The sequence below is a fragment of the Syngnathus typhle genome, linkage group LG14, assembly GCF_033458585.1.
Source record: "Syngnathus typhle isolate RoL2023-S1 ecotype Sweden linkage group LG14, RoL_Styp_1.0, whole genome shotgun sequence".
Lineage (NCBI taxonomy): Eukaryota > Metazoa > Chordata > Actinopteri > Syngnathiformes > Syngnathidae > Syngnathus > Syngnathus typhle.
In genome coordinates, this window is record NC_083751.1 from 5,083,251 (window position 1) to 5,111,131 (window position 27,881).

The 27,881-nt window shown below is 44.9% G+C and overlaps 3 protein-coding genes across 5 annotated transcripts; all 3 read right to left on the reverse strand.

Annotated features, from left to right (window-relative positions):
- Positions 1-124: 124 nt before the first annotated feature.
- LOC133166567 (spindlin-1-like) lies at positions 125-3,915 on the reverse strand. Its single transcript, XM_061296551.1, has 5 exons — positions 3,550-3,915; positions 2,953-2,998; positions 2,264-2,511; positions 1,951-2,184; positions 125-1,371 (listed from the first exon to the last, which is right to left on the reverse strand). The coding sequence occupies exons 2-5, from the start codon at positions 2,970-2,972 to the stop codon at positions 1,166-1,168; spliced, it is 708 nt and encodes a 235-aa protein (XP_061152535.1). The 5' UTR covers positions 2,973-2,998; positions 3,550-3,915; the 3' UTR covers positions 125-1,165.
- A 151-nt stretch (positions 3,916-4,066) lies between these two features.
- Positions 4,067-5,886, reverse strand: LOC133166566 (mast cell protease 3-like). The gene is made up of 5 exons (XM_061296550.1): positions 5,727-5,886; positions 5,481-5,634; positions 5,283-5,412; positions 4,933-5,187; positions 4,067-4,632 (listed from the first exon to the last, which is right to left on the reverse strand). Exons 1-5 carry the CDS (start codon positions 5,818-5,820, stop codon positions 4,432-4,434), a joined length of 834 nt encoding a protein of 277 aa, XP_061152534.1. The 5' UTR covers positions 5,821-5,886; the 3' UTR covers positions 4,067-4,431.
- Positions 5,887-10,295: 4,409 nt separating this feature from the next.
- fgf22 (fibroblast growth factor 22) lies at positions 10,296-27,243 on the reverse strand. 3 transcript variants are annotated; one of them, XM_061298308.1, is made up of 4 exons: positions 26,756-27,243; positions 26,262-26,683; positions 12,342-12,445; positions 10,296-11,051 (listed from the first exon to the last, which is right to left on the reverse strand). In XM_061298308.1, exons 2-4 carry the CDS (start codon positions 26,611-26,613, stop codon positions 10,857-10,859), a joined length of 651 nt encoding a protein of 216 aa, XP_061154292.1. In that variant the 5' UTR covers positions 26,614-26,683; positions 26,756-27,243; the 3' UTR covers positions 10,296-10,856. The 3 variants fall into 3 exon arrangements, with proteins under 3 accessions (XP_061154292.1, XP_061154291.1, XP_061154290.1); XM_061298307.1 differs by having other exon boundaries at positions 26,262-26,882; positions 26,969-27,242; XM_061298306.1 differs by having other exon boundaries at positions 26,262-27,242.
- Positions 27,244-27,881: the final 638 nt, after the last annotated feature.

Below are 27,881 nucleotides of genomic sequence, written 5' to 3' on the forward strand. Positions count from 1 at the left end.
TATATTTGTGTGTGCTTGAAAAGAATCAGACCTATCCAAAATCCTAAAATGAGTTTCCAGGCATCACTGCACTCCCATCAGATGGGTGAACAGTACACTGAGAAATTACACAACTAGAACCCGATTTGGTGTGAGCTACCTGTTTATTGTTTGGCTGAAATAGTCACAACAATTGCACACAAATTGTACACATTAAATACTGAAAGTGCTGCAAGAAGCTTGATTTTTTTTTTTTTTTTCTTCTTTAACCATCATGCCTGTAAATGAAGACCATGATCGGGCAGGCGGGGACTAACCTAAACATGTAAATGTACAATAAAGTGCTCCCCACAATATCAACAGAGATTATAGGTTGTATTTAAAAATGTCCATACTGCATCTTTTTTTTTTTTTTTTTATACTGCAAACACAACAAGCACCAGGACCCACTTTGACTGCAAGCTTATTTGCAGGTTGCCTATCAAGAAGACACCTGAATGCAACACAATTTGAAGCCTTCACACATGATCTCCTAAGACGCAGGTAGGGGACCTTTTTATCCACACATCATTTTTGAAAACTAGTGTACAGAATCATAAGTATTTGACGTATTAGTTTTTAGTATTGGTTCCCTAACCTGTGATTGCTCTGAGATATGTATGCTGTTTCAAAAAAAAAAAAGTGAGCCTGAAGGCACTTGATGCTTCTTATGGGGTGCAGTGTCATTTGGGAAGCAAGCAAAATCATCCTTCTGAGCGGTACAAAGAATGCGCCGTGGTTGAAGGAGCAAATAGATACCCTGCGAAAACAAAACGCTTTATTACATAGCCAAGTAGCCACTAAACATTAAATATCTTTTGTTGTAATAAGCACTTGTGCGATATTCCACTCGTCCCGACTTTGAAGAATAATTCCACAATGTATTTATCTCCCTGTTTGTCCACTTAATGCCAATGTGGAAGTGGGCTGTATTCCAACGCGGCGTCAGCAAACCAAAAAATTGCCTATTAGACTCGGAATTGCGGTGACGACGAGTAGAGCGAACGCTACAGTTGTGCTGTGCAAACGTACAAAGGAATAAATGGCGTAAATGAACTGAAAAGCTTTGACTACTCTGCCATGGCTTTAAATAAGAAATGGCTGAGCGAGGGGAGGAGGGCGTCACTTTCTTTCGCGGTCTCTCCTCTTAGGTGGTTTTAACCAGGTCATAGACGTGGATGTGAAAGTCATCGTCATATTTAATGTAGTAGACGGAAGGCTTGGCGGGGACTTGGTAGATGACCAGGCCGGTCCTCTTCACACCTTTGTCAGTCACGTACTCCACCTGTTTGCCCACCAGACTCTCAGTCTCTTCCCCGGGCTTCCTGTCGGCGGGCAACAGGTGCTTGTTTTCTGAACAAAGTAGAAGGGAAGATAAGTTTCGGTCCAAGTGCGAAGGCATGTTTAAGTACGTGTCACTCTTTTCTGTACTCATGGTCAAGACAAGCCGTTCACTGTTAGGCCGATACAAAAAAAAAAAAAAGCAAGAGAGCTGGAGGTATTATTTTTGTCCACTAGAGGTCACAATGCTCATATCTAGAGTGAAGGCACACGATTTGGATGTGCACTTCTTTCATGCACTCGCTTTTTGCAATGTGAATCTGAGCCAGTGTAAAAAAATATTCAGGATGCATTTTACCTAAAAACATGCAATGTCAAATTTAATATGCACAAACAAAATCATGAAATGAAGCCGCAAAAAAAGGAACCAAAATATTGCAAGGGAAGACTACTGTTAGATAAGAGTCACTTTCAAATTACTCTTGATTACTGCCACCAAAACAAATAACAGAATGACAACAGATAATTCAGAGTTCCAAAAGAAGTGTAGAAATGTAGACGTGCAAACAGTGCATGAGACTTGGAATGGTATGGAATGCATGTCAGATGGTGGGTGCACCGTGACATACTTTCCGATAGAAAGTTACATACCCGCTTCGGGCAGAATCCTAAGGTCCCCGTCGGCGTAGTCGTCCCATAGTTGGTACATATAAAGAACCGGGTCCTTTTCATAGGTGATGTAATACCAATTAGTCATGATCGGTGCTCTGGAGAGCACCATCCCTCGCCACTCGTTCTTCTCGCCATCCTCCTTTTCAAAAAGATGCTCCACGGCTTTGCCCACCAACTCTTCGGCCCCCGGGGGTATCTTGATCCGGTTGTTTACTGTAGACAACGATGCACATTTTCATTATGATATATGTGCTTGAATAAAGAAGTCAGGCATGTTCAGGGCCAGACGTACCGACACTTTCGGAGAGGACCTGCAGGTTGGACACACGCTCGTCCTTGAACAGCTCGATGCCGTAGACGCAATCAAAGCCGTCGTACTTGACCATGAAGAGCGATGGATTGACGCTGAGTCTGTCCAGCACGGTGCCCTTCCATTTGCTCTGGTTGCCCTTCTCACGCCAGTTGTGCTGAATGCGAACACCTAGGATACAGTTGGGGTCGGGGCTTCCGACGTCGCTCAGCTCACCGCTGCTCCGCTTCCTGCCAAGTAGAAAGTTTATGATTGCACTTGGTGGGTGGGCTCTGACATATGCCATTTAGCGTACAAATGTATTGAATTATTTTTAAATAAGCAAAAAGGTTTTTGGGTGGACAAGTATCTCGCTAGATTCCCACCTCCACATTCAAAACCAAAACAAGAGCAACTGCTGCTAAGATGACCTTGACACTCGTGCAGCAACTCCAAGATGCGTCTTGACGAAAGTTGTATTTGTTCAAATACTACTGAGTAGAGAGAATTTCTTCATCTCTTTTCCTGCATTGCTACCAATTGCGGAAAGTAAGGAAGGAATTTATTTAGCCACCCTCGGGGTAATGTGTAGCAATATATTAAAAGAAACTTTTGATTGATTGCTGCACCATAATTTATTTTATGTATTCAATATCACCATTGGAGGAAAAACTGCTGCAGTGTGACCATACCTGCCTCTTTTCTTTGACATGCCTCCACAAATTCGATGGTTACAGTCTAAAGGGAAAAAACAACGTTATATTAGTTACAGTCGGAATATAACATATGTGGAACATTTCCTGAACCATTACCCCCACACACACCCTTTCCCCCCCCCAAAAAAACATTCTGAGGCAAGTTGCGCCAACGACTGACGTCATCCTAATGCGCGCAGATCGACAGCTCCCCCCAGCCAATAGCATCGCGTCCCGAGGCACGACTTCCTGTGTATTTACGTCGCCTAAACTGCGTCGCCCGCAATGGAAGTGATTATGTGCATGTATGTGGGTGTGTGTGTGTATTTGTGCGGGTGTACGGGCCACATCGTCTGGCATGGCTAACTAGCTGTTAGCTCACGGCTAAATAACAGTTTGAAACTAACAAGCCCTTGCTCGATAAGCCAGTTGTGTCGAACGACAGCTACTGTTGGAAAAAATGACACTCGTACAAACGGGGAAAAAGTACGTTTCAAATGTAACAGGACGAAGGCTACCTAAGGTGCCGACACACCTGTGCTGGCAAATATCCAACGTATAAGGTCATAGTTTGAGTCTGTCGTGCCATATTACCAGTTTCCCTCGCTTGTCCGAGCGGCCACCTCAATGCAGACGTTCCAGGCAGGCAAGGGAGGGGGGGTGATTGGAAGCTACATCCGCCTTTCAGAAGTTGCACAGACTGCCTGGACGCCAATGAGCCTTACGTCTGCCTTCACCTGCACGCAGATTTCATATCTGTTCGGTACTTCTGCTAAAGAAAATGTTCCCCCCACACGGAACCAGACTCGAGGAAATCTCGCGAAAGCTGCGTGAAATTCGGGAGATGGAAGAAAAAGACTTCGTTTCCCAGCATGCCGTTTGGTCGCGAACAGCTGGAGAAGACGTTGACATGCGCGCAATGAACGCTGGGAAATGTAGGTCGGAAAGTTCCACTCCAGTTGACAGTGTTGGCAGGTACGATATTTTGCATTTTGATCAGAGAAAAATTGATTAATGTGATTTATTCGTGGGTGGCTCTCCCGTAAGTGACAACGCACATTACGTATCTACAAATGAAATATTTACCGAATAAAATAATTCACGTGTGCACTTATTGATCATGTTCCATTCCAACATTTAATAACCGGGATTAAAAACTTAAGTCAATACATATTTAATATTGTTTTATCCGCGAAATACATTCTTAAAAAGATTCCTCTGAAATCACCGGTTGTTGCTTCTTTGTTACAATGCAAAGCAAAAAGGTAGGGAAAATTGGTAATATTTTGTAATTTAGAATTTTGTTAAGTCTCGACGTCCTTGTGGAAGTTGCAAAAAGTCAAACCGTAAAATGGCCAGTTGGAAGCATGCTTAATGAATACCACCCAGCAAAATCAATCACACAGATGATCGCTATGATCATTCATTGACAAGCTCAGAACCAACACATTAGTCGTCTAACTGTATTCGATGATGTCACTGCTTGATGTGCAATTGTCGAAGATGATGTCGACGTTCATTTGGCGAAGTGCTGTTCAAAACATTGGCTATCCAGTCGGTAAAGGACGAGACGCGCGTGTAGACGTCGGGGGTCCGAGGGTTCCCGCATCGTCGTCCGGAAAACGACACCACGCCCGCGGCCTCGCCGTCGCAGATCAGCGGACCACCCGAATCACCCTGAGCATGTCACAAAAACAAAGGAGTTGATGTATTAAAAAAAAAAATAATAATAAAAAAGGCCATTTCATTAATTACACTGTAGGCGTATCTTTATAGCATATGGGGAGCTTATTTTAAGGGCCTTGATTACATTTTTAGAAATAATAGATTCACAATTAAAAACATAGAGAGCAATGGAGGTAAGCAAATCCTGTGATTTTTCAAACTAACTTTTGCTTTACGTAGGCGTCAAAAGAAGGATTACGGAGGATATGGTAGTGGTTCACTGGTAGTGGTTCACTGCTGTTGAGAGCTTACCGAACAGAACCCTTGAAAGACGCGGGACCCAATGCCGCACACCATGGTCCTGGCGATGGGGACGGCCCCCCATCGTCTTCGACAGGCGCGCTGCGGCAGGACGGTGACGTTGACCTCCTGGAGAGTGTTGGGCAAGGTGTTGTTATCGCCGATGTCCCCCCAGCCGGCCGTGATGCACCTGTTGCGTCGTTCCAGGCGATCTTTTTTGGGAACAATCAGCTGCACCGCCTCCGTTAGTGTGGCACTGGCGTTGAGCTGAGAGCCATCAAATGGGAAATATAATTATTTTTCTTTGACTTTTTGAAGCAAAAAAAGATTCTGAAGTTATTTCAACACATCTCTGTTCTCACCTGCAGGAGCATGATGTCATTTGCATGGCCGTCGTAGTCAGGATGCGGGATGTCTCTGATGGAGGTGAACACCTGCTTGGTGGACTCCTGACCGCTCAGGGAGTCGACCCCCAGCACCACCGTGAGTGTCCTGCAAAAACAAACATTCATGCAGATTTGATATCAAATCAAGGTTACCTCATTTTAGTAACTTCTTACCGGCGTATCCTGCAATGTGCTGCGGTGAGGACAAAGTCTTCTCTGACCAGCGAGCCTCCACAGATGTGCTGGCCCTGAAATTGCAGCGAGGCCATGTACGGACGCGAGTGCGGCGGAGCGTCTCTGCCTCCGACAATGTGAGTACCATCAGCTCCTGAAAAAAAAAAAATCCGTAAAGCACTCCTTTTATCATTTATTTTCTAAAAGAGCTTTCAAAGCTTGCTTCAAAAAGACAAAGTCGCTCACCATTTAGAATGAAGAAGAGCAGCAGTATGATGGCCATGGTACTTACTGGAATGCGCATCTTGCCTCTCAGTCTCGTTCCTATTATTGTGCGCATTCAAACTGGGTTGCGGTCTAATTGTTGCTTCAGTGTATTGGCCAACATGCTGGTGGAGGTTTTGAAAAGTCAAAAGAATTGCAAACTGCCAGGTTGCACCATTTCTGTTGCTCTCGTACTAATATTAAACATTGCGCAGCTTTCGAGGGCTGAACAATGAATCCAAATGAAATTGACATCGTAATGTAGTAGAACTTTGTAGTTGTAGTGAACAAACTGCAAGTGTTTAGTAAGTTTACAATTGTAGTGTCGAAATCAAATATCTGTTCATTCATATCTAACCTATAAATCAAAATATTTAAGTAGAATCTGAATTTTTTTATTTGAATACAGGAAGATTAATTCCTTGCTTGTGTTTGTTTAAAATACTATTCAGCCGAACTGATCGTAAATAAATATTTTTAATTTCCAAGATTACCTTAATTATGAGTTTTATTGCTAAACATTGGTGCAACAATCTCGAAATTGTACAACTTCTGTGGTATTGTTTGTAAACTGTAGTAAGTTTCCCTTTCAACATATTTCCTCTTGCAGGGCACTGAGGTCAATTCTGGCCCAGCAGCAAACGGTTTGTTGCAAAACATACCTCATGTAACATTAGTTAGCCACAATTTGGCTCACGGGTAGTTGAAGTTTTGGTTCGTCTTTGCCTTTATACACTATAATGCATTTGAATTAGAAACATTGGGTTCTGATTGAAGCCCTGACTCTCATCTAACTCTCAATTACCTCCTCACATTTTCTGTTTTGGGCCGTGAGTGATGGTCATAATTTTGATAGAGTGTTAAGTACTTATGATGCCCAGCAGAGGGCGACAGAGTGACTGAAACGTTCTTTTCAAGAGACATTCTCATATCACGCCGTTAGAGGACGCTGTTTTGCCACAAATTGTGTAAGCTTGTTTCTAGCTTGAAAGTTTGAAAGAATGAATTTGAGATTGTTTTGGGGTGAAATATGAGTTTCTCAGCGTATCTTGCAATATTTGAGCTTCTTATCTGTTCTCCTTTAATATACAGCAGTATCTTAAAATAAGACTGGTTTGCAAATTCTTGTCAATACTTCTTAATATTTTATGTACTCAGGTTGCTGTTTTGTCATGTATTAGCATAGTAATTATAAGCATCTAATCAACTCTCCAAAAAAAAAAAAAGAATCACCTCAATACAAAATAATATGTTGAATTTCCGCACTGTGTAATAGACATGCCTTTAGACATGGTGAAGCAGCATGTGGCTCATCATCCAATCCGCTGCTATAATTTTAGTTTGACAAGCGATGGGTTTTAGTGTCCAATCTGTCTCCCTTGAAGTTCAAACGAGGCCAATCATTTTTACTTTACCGTACGTCTTGCTCTCTAATAGTATTTCCTGTTCCAAAGCCTCCCCTTTTCGTCTCATCTCTTTCCGACTCACACAGCGGTCCTCACCTCGCCCCCCTAGTGTCTGGCGAGGCTGCAAGCATCCCCGGAATGCTCCGACGCGGGGTGTCGTTGACCCGCGCCACGCGCATTCCTTTGGCATACCATGGCAGCGCTTCAGGGGGAAAAAAGTGGCACACTCGCCAAGTTCGTCCGTCTAAGGCCTTCAGACGCCGTGGCTAATCCGCTCGGCGATAGCGAACCGTCCCATCGCGGGTTCAGACAGGATTGCGGCAGTCGGTGAAATTTCCTCTGCAGGTGTTTGGCTGTGATAAATCCATTTGTTCGGGCTTTATGAAAGTGCGCTTTCAAGTCTGATTCTTGTGTCTCTTTGTGTGTTTGCTTGTTGAAACGAGTGTGAAATGACAGTCGGACTGCCAGGCTTAACTTGAGATCTTTTGAGATCAAAATCATACCAGGATACTGGAATATGTCCAACCTCCCCACAGCGGTTCAATTTTCAGTTAGATTTGCTATTTGCCCGTCTGTCCATCTGTCCCTCCAACCATCCATATAATAGTATAACAAAAATAACAATGAAATATTAATACTGGACCTATAATGTGTACAACTTAATTGTTATAAAAACAAAACATTTTACAGAGAAGTAAAAATAAACAACTGAGATAATGTGGTTGTATAAGTGTGCACACCCTCCTATACCAGAGTTCACTTATTCAAACTCGTCTCGTCCATGCCAGGGATGCCGACCACCTCCCATTTCCATAAAAGCGTTACTACTTGTTACTCTTGCTAGTGCGGACACACATGTACTGTGTATGTAAGGCAATCTCGCGTACACGCCGGCCCATCAAGCCGCTCTTTGGTCGGCCCTTTCAGCGCTATAAGTCGGGCTGTTTTTGTAACAAAACAAGGCCTAATCCTAAATTCAGCGAGTCGTGAATGTGCCTCAACAAATGGCAGACAAATGAGAAGGATTAGCCGGGGCCCGTGAAAGAGTGAAAGGTTTGCCATTGATCTACGGTGGTCCTTTTCTCTTTCAGGGCCACTCGGTCTGAAAACCCCACCGGGTAAGAGCATACAGGGCCACTCCAGAGCCCCCTAGGCCACCGAGAGACACACAACAGTCACAATTAGTCTCAGGAGCTGTAATGGCAATTCAATAAGCGCTTTGGGTAAAAAAAAAAAAAAAAAATAGTGCCTCGCCCGTCCGTCTTGCCCTCTCCCCCCCGTTTTCGTCTACATACATAAGATTGGTATTATCGGCGCTGTTTGAGGGGCTGTGTTTTTTTTTTTTTTCTTTCTCCCCCCCTTTCTTTCCCACCCACCACAGTTCTTTTCAGCCGCTGGGAGAAAAAAAATGACCACACAGGGTTTCAAAGGTTCCAGAGGCAACGGGTTGTTGTCACTTGAAGCAGCGTGACTTGTGGCCTCTGCGGACTGCATCCTCTCTCTAGTCCGACTTTGGAACTCATTTGGGAGCTTTCAAACTGCCCCGTTGTTTTTAATGAGATGAAATGTGCTGCACTTTGCAGATGTTTCCACCGAGCTCCCTTGACATTTTGGCCTGTGTCAGTCCAGACGTTGGTGTTTTTCACATCGTCTTCCCGATGTCCTTTCCATCCTTTTTCGCTGCTCCTTCTGGGACCTTCCATGTTGATTTTGCCGACCCTCCTCATTGCTCTCCGCTTTTGATCAGGATCCGTCCTTCTCGAAGCAATGATTATAATGACAGCCCACCCTTTTAGCATCGGATGGCACTTTGACACTGATGAGTAGGCCAGTCCAGTCCAGCGTGACTCTGTTTTAGTATTCAGTGCCAGTATGTCACATAAGAGGATGCACCTGCTCATTCACTTGCCTTGCAAACATTTACAGTCCAACGCCTTCAATCTTGGCAAATGAAATGTCTGAGCAGCCCAGGAGCCGCCGGCACACCTCATTGCAGCCAACTCTTGACTTCTTAATTGGCGCTACTCTTATTATTATTATTATTATTTGTACCACAAACAACCTGGCACAATTATCAAGGAAATAGCAGATTGTTGGCTTGCCTTTAGCACAAAGTTGAGCTAATTCATTTGAGCCAAAACAGTTTGGATTTGGGAGTTTGAAGTTCCTCGCTTGTTACAACACTGTGATGTGAAGTCATCATTCCCATTGAAATGAATACAAGTGACTCTTTGCTGAGACAAGGCAGCTGTAATATTAGTCATTCTATGCGGAGGATAAAGAATATGTGACTTTTTTGAATGCTATTATATTATGGCTGATCCATTTGTGTTCAATTCTTTGCTTAAAGGGCTACAGCACTGCAAAATAGATGCTAATTAGCACCAGCATTTAGCTAGTGGGGCCTTTTTTAGCCATTTTTTTTTTTATACACAAGGTGTATTTCTCTTATGGTTCATATGACAATATACTTGATGAATTGTTCACTATTTGGCAAACTGCTGCCCATTTTTTAATGTATTCCACTGAGTGATGTAAAAGTATTATGATATCAACGGGACATATAGTTTTGCAACCAGTTTCGGAGGGGGGGGGGGCGTATTATGGTCAACGTTGGAAGTAGTGCTGTCTCTACCGTAGTTATCCATCCAATGCAAATGACGTGAGGGCATTTTGCAAAGAGGAACAGCTGAATACAAGCATAGCAGCGGACCCCCCATGCTGCTATCTGGCTGCTGCCGCCGGGTTGAAGTACAGTGCGATGATGCGACGCCCTCCTGACCAGACGTGTCCCCCGCCGGAGTGGTCTAACATAAAGACGCGCTGAAAGCTTGGCCTTTATTCACCCTCCCAACGGCCGCCATTCATCGCCGACTCTCCTTTCTGCTTGCTGAAAAGACAGAGTGGCCTCCTGTGCCACTGGAGCGCTCGCCTGCGTCTAAATGACCTTGATGTCCCCCCGCGCCGATCATAAGCGCCGCCCCGCTGGGATTCTTGTCATGATTATGATGATGACGACGAGGAGGAGGGATTACGGCCAAGGCCTCCGATGGAGATGTTACAAACACTTAACTGTCAGTGAATAGGCACAAAGGCCATTGTCACCTAGATAAACCATTGTACAACGAGACTGTTCAAAGCCATCTTGAATATATTAAATGTTTTATTAGCCTTGTTGAGAAAAATGTTAGCAAGAACCATTTATTTAGTGTACAAAATGCATGAACGGAACTGTAGCTGCTACGTCACATCAAGTGCACCTACAGCCTCTATGTAATGTGGAAACGGGTTAGTTGACTTGAGATTACCAAGTGAAGGGTGCACGCATTAGAGACACAGTGATAATGCTTGAGGGGTGCATGCACACAACATACGACTCATCGAAAACCGGCTAGTAGTCCACCTATGTCGAGACGCCTTGGGTTTGTGGTCTCTTAAGTAGTCCAGTATCCAAGGCAGCTCTGAGCAGTCTTTGTGATCTTTGCTGTCTGACGTACTTTGTGGATTGACTTTTTTCAGTTCAACAGACCCAGTTGACTCAAACACTTACACGCCTGAGGAAAGTACCACTCTACTGTCAAAGTCTTTTTCAACATGGGGAAAATAACTTAAAAGCACAAGCTAGCTCTACAAATAAACATTACAGATCTGATCAAATGTACATATATGTGACACGTCCGCTTTGTCGTATCCGATGTCAGGCGAGCTAGGAGGGCAGCATGGGGAGGAAGTGAGTGGACGGGTGTCTTCGCCTAGCCTTGTGGCCTCGCCGCGGCTTCCCCCGCCCGTTCAGCGAGACGAACATCTGCCTGCCACCGTGCTTCCAGCGTAGCGAGGCGTAGGTGTTGTAGCCGTTCTCCTCGATACGCTCTTTGAACTTGCAGCTTGGGTTGTACTTGACCTGGAAAGGACGAGAAAGGTCGTGAGCACCGCTGTAGAGCAGATAACCATGGACAACTCCTCTTGTAGCTTGATGCTAACGTCTATTTAGCAAATTAGTAGCAAGCTTGACAACATTGTAGATTTTTCAATCATACCACACAAATCTCAGTTTGCCATGACTTGCCACTGGTGTTCCGCAAGGCTCCATACTAGGTCCACAGATTGTTTTTTTCTTCTTCGTTCTAAAGCTCACAATAAATTTCTTGCCATTACAGTAAAGAACTTGTAGCATTCCGCCCAGCTCGATACTTATAGTAGGAAAGCTTGGTGAGATTGTTTTGTATTCGGGTGGATTTTAAGTGTTGACCCGACGTGATGGTGTGTCAGTTTTGCGTGAAGATGAACAGATGTGTGAAGGCAATGCAAGCAAAGCATAGCCGCGCTTTCATGGGTACTTAGCGCTGTTTATCAGATAATCCAACACACAGATAATACTACCTTCCCCTCTATTTGGGGTACTCTGTTGATAACGCGCGGATGCCACTAATGCGGCGGTATGTTATTGAGGCTTCACTTTGTAGCAGGTCGAAGGTGATCCTTATCACTCACTCGCTGACTGATTGCGTGTCTGTTTTTTTGCGGAGGTAGACCGCACACCTCAGGTCTGATCTTAAACAAAGAGGCGGGAATACATTTAAAAGCTTGATGTACAGCACACAGACCACACTCACAAAAAAAAAAAAAGAAAATAGAGGGATGGCACGCAAAGACTTTTAAAGGAACCAGGTGGCTCTTTGTCATTGCTCGGCTTTCTTGTGTCTGCCGTGTAGTTTGACAGTAAAACAAGCCGCAGGTGTTACAGTCGTGATGGACAGGAACACTTTGACCTCATGGTGAAGCTAACAAGGGAGCTGCTGGTCCAAATTGTGACCTCCGCTCAAATATGCTTCTTTTTTTTCACAATGCAAAATAGTCAGTCCAGGCTGAGTCCAAATTTGTTTACGACTTAAGAAAAGCTTTCCAAACAACATTGTACTTTATTGAGTCTGTGACCTTTTAAGACCTTTGAACGGTGGATTTAAAGCTTAAGTTTCATTTTAAGGCGCTCATTTTGGATATAAAAACAAAACTTTTTTTAAGGCTACTTTGATCAAATGTAAGACCTCTCTTGATTGGGACCGCTAACAGCTCTTTCACTAGATTGTAAATTCCTAACCAGTTCAGTGAATCCATGACCTAGTTGAGACAGTTCAGACAAATCTTCCGAGATTGACCTCCTCCTCCAACGGTTGGCTGGTTGTAAACTCACCGATCCGAAGAGCGTGCCCTTCTTGGACATGGCTAAGTACAGCCCGGTGCTGACAGACTTGATGGCAACAACTCCCACACTGACAGATCGGATTTCCATCAGACCTGGAAAATAAAAGAGTGAACCAGTTAGCTTTTTTTTGTGTGTGTGTGTGTGTGTGTGATCCTCATCAAAAGCCGCCCCAATCAATGGGATGCCAGATGCTCTGTGGCCAATACAAGAGAGAAAGCACACAGACACAAAGCATTCATACAACACACGTTGAATTAGATCATATTGCGGAACTTGTGGAATTGTTTGGGGAAGGGGGCTGATGCCCACAGTTGTTTACAGATGGACAAAAAAAAACGCTGCGTCTGCTTTAGCCTCATGAGTGCTCCTGCTAACGCTGAGAATAAGCTGGCAAGTTTGCAGGCTAATTGTTTCCTCTGGGCACCGGCTTGCAAACGAGTCCCATGTGGCTCACGCTTGATCTGGCTTTTGTCTGCATGCAAAAAAAATAAAATAGAAAAATTAAGCCGTGTGACCATTGTCACAAATGTTGAGGGTTTCGGGGCTTTATTCGGAATGAGAACGAAGTACTTCAGGAAAAGATGACTCTTTTGATTATATTTTCTCACGGCTTTATTTGCAAAAGCATTCGGATGTGGCGGTTCACCCACCATCATAGCTTCCACACGTAAGAAAGGAAGAAACAAATAACAAGCAAGATGAAATTATGTTGGACCGACACTGGAAAAAAAACTTTTGCGTCATAAAAGTCAGCCCCCCCCTCCAAAAAAAGTGGCACTGTTGATAATAATAATAATATTTTTTTCAGATTTGGCAGAGTAAAATTCTGATAATTGTTTAATTGGCTGATTACTAATTAAATTATATATTTTAAATATATATTTTCCTCCCTTAAAAAATAATGATATGAATAACAGTCAGAAAAAAAATCCATCAATTCTTGCTGCTTTTTTAAAAAAAAAAAAAATACAAAATGAAATCGGCTGATAATCATTCAGGCCCTAGTTACGATGTTTGTGTTATGATGACCTAACTAAAACTCAGTATTATAAGTCTGGAAACAATGTTAGGCAGAAAAAATAATATTACAAGACTCTGCTTCTCCCATCATGATGTCCCATTTTGAGCGTGTCATGTCTGCCGGGTGAGATCATCCCGCAGACACCACCGAGTACAAAGAGTCCAAAGCAAAAAGTCAAAGTAAACAAACACATGGAGTTCCTGTTGAGTGTCTTTGGTCTCGACTAGCTCCAGCTGCATAGGACCAGGGAATGCCCCATTAGTCCGTCCAGGTAGGCATCCAGCTGCACCCCCATCATTCCATCATTCCTCCGCTTCCTCTGATCCTCTCACTTAACACTTTGATGGCAGGATTCCTCTTTTTTTTTCCCTTTTACGAGCCGTGTTTACAAACACCGGGTGTGCTCTGGTGGCACCTGGAGCGCGCGAGCGAGCGAGCGACTCGTAAGCAATTAGCCGAGGCCCGACCGGCCGATTGGAGCGCTGCAAGGATTTACGGGGGATTAGTCCAGGCCAATGAAAAGCACTGGTGCCTGAAAATGCTTCCAGCAGTAATTGCCGCTTGGACGTCCCACACACAGGAGAGAATCATGTTTGTCATAATATATATTTTGTATAATTTCACCCTCCCCCCCCAAAAAAAAGATTTGGTAGATAATTGTGAAATAATGCTACCATAGTAGCTCACAAGTTAAAAGTTATCTGAATGCTAACGACTTCACTCATCCCTAATTGCTGCTAGCTTTAATAGATTCATATCAGTGGCAGGAAACAAACGCTAGCAACCGAGGCCTTGCAGCCGAGTCCAAACTTGGCTAATTCAATTCATTTTTTATCGTCGTCGTTTTTTTCTGGACAGCCTACAGATGACAAAATGATTCCAAATCAGTCTATTATATGTGTTTTATTTGTCTTTGTGGTCCCTATTCTTCTATTAATCCTTTTTTTAAGTGTGGTATGAGGGTAATTATAACTCTAAGAACATGTTTAGTAGCTAATTGAAGTGTATGAGTAAGAGAGAAGTGTCCTCGAGGTTGCGATTTACGGCTTATGGCATTTTTCTTCCCAAGAGTCCACAAGCTAGCGGTACAAACGCAAGTCTTTTAAATGATATCAAAAGGAAGAAACACTGGAGTCCAATTAGCTGTTTGCTCTTTAGTGGCATTGGAGAGTGAAGGGCCCTTCTTCAGTGTGTTCTGCTATGCAAGTATCAACTGATGGCCCCATTGAGCTCATGAAAAAAAGTGCTTTTGGCTTCCCACTTGCAATTGGGGAGATCTCTTAACCTTTGACATGTTTTGGCTGGGACTGTCAATAAGCTCAAGCTGCCATTACAAGCAAATCCCGCGCTATACATGTCCAGTCAACTGTGGACTCGCCATTTCTTTCCCCTTTCTATGGGGATTTTTAAGTCTTTTTTTTTTTTTAATTTAATACTCTTTCTTTTCCTTCCATCCCCCATTTTTTTGGACGTTAGCCCATCGTCAGATCATTTAAGCCTTTTCTGACCTTGGAAAGGAAGGGGGGAAAAAAAGGCAGAAAGCAAAACGAAAGAAACTCTCATGGGGTTCTTTTCCTTTTGTCCAGCTCATGCTGGGCGGGGGGGGGTCAGAGGTGGGGGGGGTGCACGGTGAAGGTGCTGCTTTTAAGATGGGCTGGTGGGTAAAAAGGGGGGGGGGGTCTTTGTTACTCACCTGAGAGGTAAAAACAAGATCTTATTAAGCTAGGTTTTGAATAGAGCGCACAAAGTGTGGAAGAATGGCAGAAAATAGCCACACACATTTTTCCTCCTACTTTTCTTTTTGTTCCCTCGCCGGCTCTTTAATTTCTCGGGTTGCCCCCTTGAGCAGCCCTCTATGGCTCAGTGCTCGACCAGAGCCGAGCCTGGGAATCTCGTAGTTCCCGCTGTGCGCCTGTGCTTGATTGACACACCTTTTCAATTATTTCACAGTTTGCTTGCTTTTTAAACGGAGAGGGCCCTGTTGGGTTTTTTTTCTTCCCCCTTTCCCTTCTGCCCTCCTTTACAAAATAGCAGCTTTTCATGTCTGGTCCGGGCCGCCGGGCCTAATGGCTGTGACCAGCACCTTTGATCAGCCGTGACCCCCTCTGAGGTTCTGGTAGTGGGTGAAACGGGCCGCCTGTGTGTATCGACGCACACAAAGGCGGTATGGCTCCGTATTGCTTTAAACACCTTGAGAGATCGCTATGGGAACATGCGCCGAGAACTGTTGATTGGTGGACTCTCGTGAATTTGTTCGAACAAGTTTTGTCATAATTGTTATGTAAGTTAGTTTGCTTTGATGATGCTATCAAAATGCACAAGAATCATTTCTTTTGCTCCATCTCTTCATATTGATTGCTAGCTGACAAGTCGAATGCTCTGGAAGTCTAATATGTCCACTGCGTGGCATGCGATAGTTGGGCGGCTGCTGATGTCATCGGTCAGCCACGTGAAATCCGATCTTGGCGATAAACTGTCCTTTTACAGGAAACTTGCGTGCTGAGGCTAAATAGTCACTTTTCAAGCGGCACACTTGTCCAAATGGGAATCCAGGCTCTTGTTTCATATTACTTGAAAACCTTATTCATTTGTATTCATCCATTTTAGAAACCCATATAAACATACACATATAAAAAAAAAAAAAGATATTATTTGTCTTTTGTAATAAAATGCAAAGTCTGGAGGAAACAAGCCGTTATCAAATCAAGATTGAACACCTGATAGGATGAAATACCGCCGCAATGGTTCCTTTCTAATGAGGTGAACTGCGCCACAACCATGCTCTCACTGTGAGTGTGTGTCGTGCAATACAACGAGTGTGTGCGCCCGCGTAACCGACTCTTTGTTACACAGCAGCTGCCAGTCTAGACTTCCTTCCCTCCCTCTCTCCATCCCTCACTTCATACTGTACCTGTCTCCCATCTGCCAGCCTGCACATTCACATCCTTCTTTCTCTTCACCCCTTCAACTTCCTCCCTCCCTCCCTAAAACACGCTTCACACCTATTGACTCCAAAAAGGCGTCGGTATGATTTATTAATTCCCTAGCAACAGTTGTGAGACAAACCATATAGACAAGAGATCTTGCATACTTCTGCCCCGAGAACCTGAAACCAACGTTGCTCGTTTAGAGAAACTAATTGACCCACTGGTGAAAGGAGACTTGCAATGCATATAGACGGATCATTTTTTTATTTTATTTTATCATTATTATTTTTTTTCCTCATCAATCCAATTGCTAGAAGTTTTTTTTTTTGCACGTCGGGCCAAATCAATCCTTGTGGTAGACCAACTGCTGTTCCCCGCCTCTGCTTCAAACGGAGCTCAAACTGTCTGGAAGTAACCGGATTCGGAAATCCTGGACAGTTAGGGGTCCATCAGCTATGTGCTCACGCTCGCTTTAATCAAATCAAATTCGCAGAGGAAACGAGAAGCAGGATTATTTGTCCACCTCGTTTTTGCTTCTTGGGCACTTGAGCTTTTGCAGACGCAAACACGCTGTCACCAAGGAAATCACACGGTACACACTGCGTGCGGTCATTCCGACAATGTCATTTTTTCCCTTGAAGATGTGCAGTACAAAAAAAATATTTTTGCAATTTTTTTTTTTTTTTTGCAAGGCCCCTGGAAATGATTTCGTGTCAATTAGACGCAGCGGTGGCAGGTGCTGATGTTCTCTCTTTCGGGTCTGTGAACGCGACACACGGTTGGGATCTGCTGAAAGCCGACTCCCGTCCCCTTGTTGGCCGTAGCGCCGTCCGAAAGAGGTGACATTCTCCCACACATACAATCCACAAGCCCCGTCCTCCTCTTTCAGGACTCTTCAGAGCCCCGTGTTACCCCGCCCCCTCGACTCTCCCCCGAATCTTTTTCAAACGGGGTTGCTCGGGAGAAAGACTCCAGGGATTAGCCCCGGCCAGGTTCTTTCAAAGGCCATTAGAGCAAATTACAGGTATCCTGTTACCAGAGTGCTGGGACAGGCCAGGTGAGGGGCGCAGAGGCCACGTAGGAGAGCAAGGGGTCAGCTCGGGACAAAAAGACCAGGCCACCCTGGGCCCCACTCCATCGGAGGCTCTGCCCGGCTTCGCAAACTGCTCGGCCCGCATCCATGAATGGCTCACTTGATGGGACCGCCGAGACATTGTCTCACCACTGTAACTTTAGCCTTTTTTTTTTTTCTTATAGTAGCCCCCCAACATACACACACACCTCCCTCTGCCCAAGCCTTTTTTTTTTCTTGTCCTCTGATAGATGTGGGCATGAAAAACTAAAGAAAATCTACTGTAAAAAACACTAGAATGACACTTAGTGGACACCCGCTCAACAATCTGAATTGAATCATTCAGAAAAAAATTGTCAGTGATCTTAATCTAATACCCCAACCATTCAAAATAAATATTTTTTTATAATTATTTTTGTGAAACCTAAATGCTTTAATTCCTCAATTGATCCACCAAAGCGAGTAATAAACATTTTCGTAACATGAGTAACTTTGTGTGAACTAAATAACAAACGGGGGGAAAAATTGGATTGATGGCGAAAAAAAATCCCACCAACATTTTCAGGTAGTTCTACCATCTGTATTACGAGTAGCTGAGGTCAAATGCAAGTGCACAAACAACCTTACCATATGTCAACGCTCTGATTGGAGTTACATTGAACCATCCGTGATCCGGACTTCGATGTAAGCCGTAATGGCAACCACACGTGTGCTGTCAATGTATCATTAAGAGACTGATGTTGTTGATAAAAATGCTCGAGATGGCCACGGGGAGTTCCGTATCCTGTCATTTTCTTTAGCATCTCACACACACACACATGCATCGGCCACACACACACACCCTATCCCAACCGGTGGATGACAATCTAGTGGAGGAGCTGCGGAAGTGTTTCATTAGCCAATTACCGCTGTAGATAAGGCCTGCGTTCCCACAGTCCACAGGGCCGTGGGTCAAATGTGACCAATTACCCCCCCGCCAACCCCCTTGCTAGTCCCCTCACAGAACAGATTATTGCGTCTGATTTACCCCCAGTCAGACAGACTGACCCAGTACTCCGCAATCCACATCTGGAGAGGTCTGAGTAGGTTGGAAGTGTGTGTGTGTGGGGGGGGGGGGTCTCTGTATGTGATTGCACTGAAATAACGAAGACAACCTTTAGAGCACGGGTGGTCAATCTTTGGCCTCTGGGCCATATATGGCCTGCGAGCATTTGATTCAGTGCAGGACACAAATCTAAAAACAGCAATGGGACTTTGCACCTTTACGTTGTCTTTGGGAAATTGAATCGATCAGAACAGGACCTGCTTTGTTTGTCTTTGGAGATGTTTCGTTTCTCATCTGAAGAAGCTTCATCGGGTTTTGCAGAGGCATGCCCGGATCTCAAATGGGATCATTTTTGGGGAAATGCAAAGCGATAGTTGTTAATTATCTTGAAATGTGTTCTGTGCTCCCTCCTATGAGCTCCAGTTAGGAGACCAACAGAAGCATTTTGGACCAACTGGAGCTTGAGCGAGGAGCGTCTGACTCCGAAAGAAATTGCATTATAGTAATCCAGCCAAGATGTAATGTAGGCATAGATTGCTTTACTTTAGCCAGCTGCCAAAGATTAAAAACAAAAATAGAAGAAGCTGGATTTAACAATATCCGCAATTTGCCGCTCTAATTTAAAAATCACCGTCCAATTTCAAACCCAACTTGGTTCACACTGGCCCGTTTAAATAAACATGAACAAACGCACCTGCGAAATTTGGTGAATTTTGGAACGTAAAGCAAAATGGTCCCCCGCGGGATCGTATAAAAACTCAAATGCCCCTTGATGTAAAGGTTGAAAGTCTGTGCTGGTATTTACCCCCCTCATCAAGCAGTAATGAGTGCACACGTCCTGTCCGTGCTGCTGTAGACCCCCCCTCACCCTCACAAGATGTGATTGTGCTTAACGGCACATCAATCAGTACTTTTAAGGAACCCATGGGAAGCCCTTCTGATGATCAAACTCTAATTTTACAAGCATATTTAGGGGATGGGGGGGCAACCTTAGGGAGAAGCTGGCTGCCATGATTGATAGCGGGGGTGAAAAAGGTTAACGAAGGCCAACAGCGTGCGCCTGTGTGGTACCAATCTTCCCAACCAAAGAGGCTTTTTCTTTAATCAGGGAGGGGTGGGGGGGAGCAAAGTGCCTCCAAATCATGCATCACATCCACAACAAGCCAGCGGCCGCCTATCAAAGGCTTCGCGGACAGTTACGAGCAGATCTGCCCGCTGAGAGCTTTGTGACTCACGCGGCTTCTGCAGTTTCCTGCACTTTGCTGCCCTGGGAATAGCGGCCGGCACGGTGGAATCCACATTAGTCTGAGGTCAGCCCCCCCCCCCCCCTACATGCCGCTAAATTGCAGAAAGCTGGCATGCCGCTGCTGCATCTGCGGCTGCTTTTCGTTGGCAGTCCAGCACAGACTCTGAAAGACGCGGGAAGGTAATCAGACAAAAACAAAAGGGCTTGTTTACGCTTTCCGAGTCCTGGCGTTCATCGGATTCTCCCGCAATCTTCATCCCGGAGTAAATTACAGTCACTTTACCGTATGTCAGCAGCCCCTTTTTCTAAGCCGCCTGCACTTTTCCATCTTTGTTCTGCAGCGCTGGTCTATATAAATGGCGCTGACACAAAAAGGCGGGAAGGCACCTCCGCATAACAAAGTCCCACAATGCTGGACCCCTTCTATTCACGGGGGAAAATAAATATTTATGTTTGTATTCAATGTCAGCACAAGAATGATTTTTCCCCCTTCCTGCCCCTTTACATCACTGCCACCTTCAAGTGTGTTGCACAGGGGAGTTCCAATGAGTGAGCACAGCACCTGACACGGAATACACTCCGTGGCCTTTGCCTGGCCCTCATTTACATTATTCAAATGAGATAGGCACACAGGGAGGTGACAGAGGTCAGGACTCTGTCACAACTGTCACCTGCTCCACTGGCCAGACAGCCTTGACCCCCCCCCCCCCCACTCCCCCATCCCACCTGCTACGGCAGGAGAGGACAGGTAATGTAGACGACAGGAGATGGGTCCAAAAGTACCGACCAAAACAAGATTACAATTCCATTTTACTTCATTTTACATTTTAATTTAAAAACAAGGGTTGGGGTTCATAAGTCTTCATTTTGTGGATTTTTTTTACATTAGCCGAGGTGCCTAAAGAAGGGTCTGGCCCGTGTGTGTGCGTGTATGTGTGTGCGTGCATGTGTGTGTGTGTCTCGAGTGAAGTTGGTGTCACCTTACAAAAAACGAGCTGCAGAATCGGCAACATGACTCTGCAAGTCATTAGAACAAAGATGGCTGACTGTCCCAGCGCAACACTTAGTGCTACACAAGCGTGTCTCCTAATGAGGAGCATGTCCCTTCCAAAATGAGAAAAACACCCGCTCACAACTACACACACACACGGATAGAGGGTTACAGTCTGGTTCAAATTAGTCATTTGGGAAAGAAAGCACACATCTTTTTTCAGTTTAGGGTGCACTTCATGCTCCCGCAGTGACACGAGTCTAAACACTGGCCACATGCATTCCAAGTGCACACACCTTCAAAGAGAGTTGGCAAAAAGTGGAGATAAAAAACAGGTCGCATGTTCGATCGTGCGCATCACATTTGCATTCGATATTTTGATGACTCACTCGATCCGCCTCACGCTCGAACACAGACGGCTGGAGGTTCAGTGAATGGTAGATTTGATGCTAGTACAGAAAATCCCGCACAATTGTGGGTGTGTGTTGGGGGGGTCACACAAATCTGGTAGCGCAGCTGCAGGCTCTTGCATAAAAACCGCCAATCGTAAAAACGGAACTACCTTTCGCAATTAGCTGCATGTTCAAATTTTGCTGCTTTGTATTTGTGGTTAGCGTCTTTAGCTAGGTGGCCCAAAACAATATCCTTTACGGTGATGACGTTGCTTTGATTCACCTGAGGTGTGAATGGTTTCACCCATTTCACACCGATTGCACTTTATGCCCAGTAAAGTCTATATTTTTATAGCCTGATTGCCTGACAGCCAGTCAATATTTGTCCTGCATGTTGTGCCAGCTCTCTATTTATGTTTATACGTTTAAAGTCTATTGGGACTTTATGGAACTCCCTTGTGCACCTGTGATAATAATGGGAAAAAAACAGCAACAAGAACATCACACATAAGAACGCCTTACCAACTCTTATTGCTTCCTGTGTGGACCAAATCAAACAAGACACTGGGTTAAGAGGGTATGTCTGTCTTTAGGGCAACAGGTGCCTAAAATTCCTCTCCAGTGTCGAGCTAGCTCATATATGTAAAGCTATTCAGTCAAGTAGTTAGCCATAGCTACATATCCAAAAAATCTGGAATAATCTTGAATAATCCAGACTATCATTGAAGTTTGTTTGTGAGGAAGCTTCACAAAGTAACTCACAATGAGATGTACAAAAGTTAAACTTATTATGTTGCTCTGTGTGATTAATACTAGCTTGTTAATGCTAGCTTGTTACAAAAAGCGTCTAATCCCCAATCAATAGGGGAGGAAGTTTCTTAGTTTTCTCAGAAAGAATATCCAAAGATGTCTTTCTTTCATGTGATTTCTAAGATTTCTAAACTCTGAGAATATGAGTGTTGTTTTAATCAAGCGCTTCAAAGTCTCAAGTGTCTTGATGGCAGCGCCTGTGAAGTTGCGTTGCTTTTGTGTCACCTTGACACCCACAGGATGTAACGATGAAGGAATTGGGTGCCGGAGCCAAAGTCAGACACTATAAACCCAACGATGAACCCAGTAAATCCGTAAATCCAGCAGAGGAGCCAGAGCCAGACTAGTTGTTAGCTACTAATTGCTCCATTCATGATATGGCGCCCTAGCGGCAGAAAGCAGGGATGCTCAGCTAAGAACAGCTTGCAAAGGGTCAATAATCATCTGCCTCTCACAAGCAAAGGTCACAGTCCAATCGGACTGAATGGCGATATGATTGATTTATCGCTTTCCCCACCATTTTAGAATATCAACTCTCATTGGGGACACCCCCGGAGAAAAGCTTACATTGTGCCTAACGAGCCACTGGAAAAGCTCCAGCACTCCCCTTAGCTTTTCATTTCCACCTCAATGCCGAGCAGAGTACGCACGCCCCTGCCCTCATTAACATGCATATTATACTGATGCAAAATACCAAAGTCCGTTGATCCGGTCACGGGTTCCCGTCTGACCAAATTACTTCCAAATCCCCGAGTTTATGTCACAAATTAAATGATACGTAGTCGTAGGAATATGCTAACGTTTCTCTACCTCCGGAGTCTCAGACATTGTGAGGGAGAGACTGTCGAACAAGTTGGAGGTTCCCGCATACAGGATGTTATGAAATGGTTAGTTCGGAATTTTCGCCAAGTAATGGCTGGAGAAACTGAGTGTGACTAACCAAAATCCGTGTACACAAGTCATTAAAAAATTACCATAATATGTTCCATTTTATGACTGACAGGATCATCTCAGTGCCATCGGTCATGTCATGGTTTGTGCACCTGGCATGGGATGGATTCCCGCTAAATGTCCTCTTCTCATCCGACTTGTGATTGGTTCGTGAGGCTCTGGGCAAAAGTGTTTAGTGAACGTCTAAAACAAGTTTGACTCATTTCCACAACATATTTCATCAGGGTGGAAGATTCCCCTACCACTTCACTTGCTCCCCCACCTGTTCTCATACTCTGGGCGCCATCCAACTCAAACGTGAACTCATAAAACCCGAGAGATGCTGCTTGCGGAAAGAAAGTTAGTAAACACAACACGAGTCGCTCGGACTGAGCTGGTACGGCAAACTGCTCATGAGTTTTAATCAATTCTTAACATATAGCATACCGTGAAATAATCCTGTACACGGAGCTACTTTTCCTCTTTACGATTTGTCATTCGAAAGCCGTTGCTAGGCAGGGCTTTGCAGCTGTCTCATTAACAGTCTCTGACCCGGGACAGGATATGATGCCGACCTGCCTCTTGTAAACACTGGCTGCGTGTTTTCCCCTCTCAACCATGTTGTACTTCAACATACGCACGTGTCCAAAAGAAAAACACATCAAGGAAGGAGTTATTTTTAGCAACTTTAGCGATCACATGATACTTTGTTTCCTTAGCTGGTGTGGCTGTTTTGGTATATTTCGCGCTATCGTTGACTCTTGAGGTCGCGGTGGATGTGTGGCTAGCACATTCACCTCACGGTTCGGGGGTTCGAAAACCAGGCTACGATCTTTCTGTGTGGAATTTGCATGTTCTGCCCGTTGCTTGTGTAGCTAACATAGCTAACAAGATGGTCCGGCAATAGCAAAATCAGAAAAGTAGGTCACCGTGGCGAGACTCAGCTATCCATTTTTTGGGCTTAATTTTGTTTAGATGCAATATCAACGATTAAATGATAATAATAAATAATAATTGATAATTAATAATTATTTAGAAATACCAGATAAGTTAGCTCACATCTCGCATTGATAACCGTCAAAATGCGGAAACCCAAAGCTTTGCTGTTTGTGTGCATTTGTGTACGTTTGCGCATGTGCAGCAACGTCTTTCTCCGAGCACTTTGAAGAGGTAAGCGATATGCTGACAGACCGCCCTCGTTCTGACGAGGCTTTCAGAAAAAAAAAAAAAAAGCATCAATCTGAAGTTGAAGGCTCTTTCATCACAATCTGTAACTCTAGAACACCCACTGTTGGTTTTGTGTTGTTATTTTCAATCTCTTCTGTCCAACTCATTTTACTCCCTCATCAAATGCCACTTTTCCTCCCTGTGGCCTCTTCCCTCAGCTGTTCCATGCCACTGTTCCGTTGGGATTGATACAATATTTTCCAGCCCTCAATTAGCACATCGCTTGTTGACTAATTCAAAATGTTTTTACGCCTGAGAAGGTGCTGGAAAAACTGAGTGGCGTGGAGGTGAGGCCGACAGGAACCCGTACCCGGCGCTAGAGGACGGGTCGACTTTTAAAGCAGCTGTTGCGGAAGCGGAGGATCCGAGTTCGTTTGGTATCCGATTCACCGCTGCGGTCATTAAATATGTACGAAGTACCACTCCAATTTTCAGCCGCGCTACCGTATCAGTATCAAGAAATCGTGTGGGTCAATAGGCTTTAAGCCTGATTGAAAGCCTCGGCGCCCATTTGTAGCTAAATAAGCAGCTTTGTGTGGTATTACGAGATGCGACCGCATGTTCGAGTTAAGCTTTTGACAAGACCGCCGGGCCTTTGGCGCAAGGCTCCAATCAAAGGAAATGAGAGGATGAGTGAACGGGGATGTGACATAAAGCGAATATTAATATATTGATGAACATTTATATATTTACAAAGACAGCTGATGGCTGGCGTTAATCTGCATATTTGTCAAATACGCACTGGGGGAATGGGAGGCAACGATATTTGAAAGATTGTGCTTTTTAATAAATACTTGCAGGGCTGCACCTGCAGATTTGTGTAGTTAGTTTGAAAAATATCAATTTTTTAGAGGGGTGGGGGCTTCAGTTTCATTATCCCCTATTTTTCACAGTCAATATATTTAACTGCTTATTAGCATTTTCTGAAGAATTTAGGGGGGATTTCCAAAGCATTTGAATAGTCGTAATAATATGTAAAAAAAAAAAAAGGTCAAGTAACAGTACGCATTGTTATATTTAATAAAGAGTAGTGATTTAAAAATGGATGTCCATGAATAAGCTTGCCGGTGATTTTAACTTCTCTGTAAGGAAAGAATAATTCCGCTCCTTAAATGGCATCATTTAAGTGTCGTGCAGCAAATGCGTGACATTACAATAACTAAATAAATGAACTTTTTCCTCAAATACTACAATGATGCCGATAAGGTATCTGCTCTGCATGCTCGACGGCTGCAACGGAAATAGTTTCTTGTCGTACCTGGCAGCAATAAACGCCTGAGTGAGTGCAGACAGCTTCCCAATGTAAGTCACCTCATCTTGACTTTCAAACAAGTTTGTGTAGGTGCGAAAAGACATTTCCAAGTGCCTCATTTGGACAGGTGAGCAAATGTCACTCACAACTTGGAACAGTGGCAACAAGCCTGCCAGTGACTTGAACGCAACAGCTGCTCCTTCCCCTCCACCTCGGTAGCCGTGTGGAAAAACTCTGACTCACCCGGTCGTGTTCAAAAAGCGCCATTAACAAATACATAAATATGACAGTCCCAGCATTGCAGCGGGCCCCGCCTGTCACTCTGAGAGTGACGGACATGGAGCAAGGGCAGCTCATGAGTCAGCTCCTCTGACCTGGTCAAATGTCTGAAAGACATCCATTGAAGGACACAATGAGGTGCGGCCGCTGCACTTCTCAGGTGTCCTGCCAACCGCATGCGTAGCAAGTTTTATCTACGCTAAAAAGTCTTAGCGAGGTTTTGATAAGAGGACCAAAAACATAGAACATAAGCTAATAATATTTACGACAACTAGCATAATTCGAAAAGCCCCAAAATTGAGAATGAAATCTATGCGGATGCACGCAAAGCCAGATTCGGGCCACTTTCCTCAGCATCAAAATAGTGCCTGTTTCCATGGATACCAGCCGCTCGCAATAGATGCGCTTTCATCACAGTTTTGATAAGTTCCTCCCCGGTGACCCTTTTTGTTTTTCCATTCTAATGTCTTTCCTCAAAGAAAATAAATGCAGCGCCGGGTGTCCCCATGAGGATCTTAAATCCACACCGGAGTCTGCTTGTCTTCCCTAGCAACCTGCGTCCTCTTTACTCTAAACACAACACAAGAAGCTGAGTAATGATTTTGATGCGGGAGATCCCTCCGAGCAGCAATAAAAGAGATAAGAAAGTCCGACAATAAAAATCAAACGTCACTAGATACACGGCGCCCTCGAAGAACGCTGCGTCAGCGACTTACTGTCAGCGTAGTTTTTCCGCCGCGTGCCGTCCACCTTGCCCGTCTTGTCAATGCACAGGAAGAACTTGTTGGCCGAGTAAAGCCGCCGTAGCCGCACGTCGCCCTCCAGGTGATTGTAACTTCTCGTATGCCTCTCCAACGTCCACGAGCAGTTAGCGCCACCCGCCAGAACCCTAAGGGGCTCGCGTCCCAGCCCGGGAGTGCAGGCCCCCGAGGCGGCGGCCGTGGTGGCCAGCAGCAAGGCCAGGCAGAAGGAGGCCGCGCCGGGTTGCGGGGGAGGCCGTCGCCTGGCCGTGGCATCGGAGGGTTCAGGCGGATGGAGGTGAGCGACGGATGGCGTCCATCTGCACATGGTGGGTCACACTCCCCCGGTGCAAGCTGTAGGCATGCTGATGGCTGGGAGACGTCCCAGTGCGAGAGTCCTGAGGAGAGAGGGCAGCCGCTCACAGGGGACCCCCCCCCCCCTTAGATGTGGATCAAAAAAAGCTTCCTACTGCAACAAGCTTGTCAAAGTTCCTCCGACGGTTGTCATCTTGTTCCTTTCACATCTCTTCATTTGATGAAAGTTCCTCTCGCTCCGCTCTCCTTCTCGCCGTGAAGGTTGCCTTCCCGCTGAAAGTCCTGAAGGATGATGCTTGTGTGTTTGTGTTTATAGATACATGTATATCTGTGTATGTGTGTCTGCGTGCGTGTGTGTATGTGTGCACCTTGCGATGGTCTGCCCTTTCCAGCTGGGCGGGAACAAGGTGCCTGTCTGAGCTGCTGACCCGTGGCTGGGAAGATGTTGAATGAGGGTTGATGACTGACTGTGTGTGAGTGTGTCTTTGCGTTGCCAAGAGAGGGAGGGAGCGAGCCCGTCTGTATGTGTCAGAGTGAGCGGCAGCCGGCGAGTGTGTCAGCTCACTCGCTCGCGCGGGGCAGTGAAGCAGTAAGCCCGTCGACGGCCTGACGCTGTTTCTCTGCTCAGTGGGAGCGCCGGCTGACTCGCCGTGCATTTTATTTGATCCTGGGCAGGGCTAGCGGGATCCGAGGAAGGACGAGGTGGGGTTCTGTAAGGAGAGCGCAGAGGAGGCGGGATCTGCAAACTCATTCATAACCATTTCTTGCAAATGAGAAAAGTTTCAATCTGTCTTGTGGTGAGGAGAAAAAAAACTTTGGGTTTGAGAGAATGTACATTTTGGCTTTGGGTCTATATGCGAGCGGGTTCATCCTTAGAAACTGAGCTTTCTGGACAGACATTCAAAATGTCTGATGCTGTATTGGTAGAGGAAGGACTTTAATTCAGCCCCAAAAAAACTTTATTTCCAATAGAAAATTTAACTCAACGTGGCGAGACGTTGGCATTGAGTCCTGATTTCTTTATTGTCACACCTCGCATGTTACTGAAAAGTGGGGGGAAACAAACTTGCAGTTTCCCTTAGAACATTCAAAGACTTGAACAAAAAAAATGAAATATTTGCCAAGAGCACAACACACAATTCCAAAATGTGACTAAGTGCGCTTGTGGAAATGTGGCTTTAATAGCCTCAATGCCGCTAGCCTTTAGTTTGTCAAGTGAGGTGAAAACAAGCAATTAACCCCTTGGTGGGGATGCAAAGTTGAAAGATGCTCACGTGAGGT

Bases quoted from the DNA above. Each gene is read 5' to 3' on its own strand.
- LOC133166566 (XM_061296550.1), bottom strand. From the start codon at position 5,820: ATGCGCACAATAATAGGAACGAGACTGAGAGGCAAGATGCGCATTCCA. The intron at 5,413-5,480 runs GTAAGAAGTTAC...TTGTTTTTGCAG, and splicing joins GCACATTGCAGGATACGCCG to GACACTCACGGTGGTGCTGG. The intron at 5,188-5,282 runs GTGAGAACAGAG...GATGGCTCTCAG, and splicing joins ATGACATCATGCTCCTGCAG to CTCAACGCCAGTGCCACACT.
- fgf22 (XM_061298308.1), bottom strand. From the start codon at position 26,613: ATGTGCAGATGGACGCCATCCGTCGCTCACCTCCATCCGCCTGAACCC. The intron at 12,446-26,261 runs GTAAGTCGCTGA...TTTATTTTCCAG, and splicing joins GCGGAAAAACTACGCTGACA to GTCTGATGGAAATCCGATCT. The intron at 11,052-12,341 runs GTGAGTTTACAA...CGTCCTTTCCAG, and splicing joins AGGGCACGCTCTTCGGATCG to GTCAAGTACAACCCAAGCTG.
- LOC133166567 (XM_061296551.1), bottom strand. From the start codon at position 2,972: ATGTCAAAGAAAAGAGGCAG. The intron at 2,512-2,952 runs GTATGGTCACAC...TCTACTTGGCAG, and splicing joins ATGTCAAAGAAAAGAGGCAG to GAAGCGGAGCAGCGGTGAGC. The intron at 1,372-1,950 runs GTATGTAACTTT...TACTTTGTTCAG, and splicing joins TAGGATTCTGCCCGAAGCGG to AAAACAAGCACCTGTTGCCC.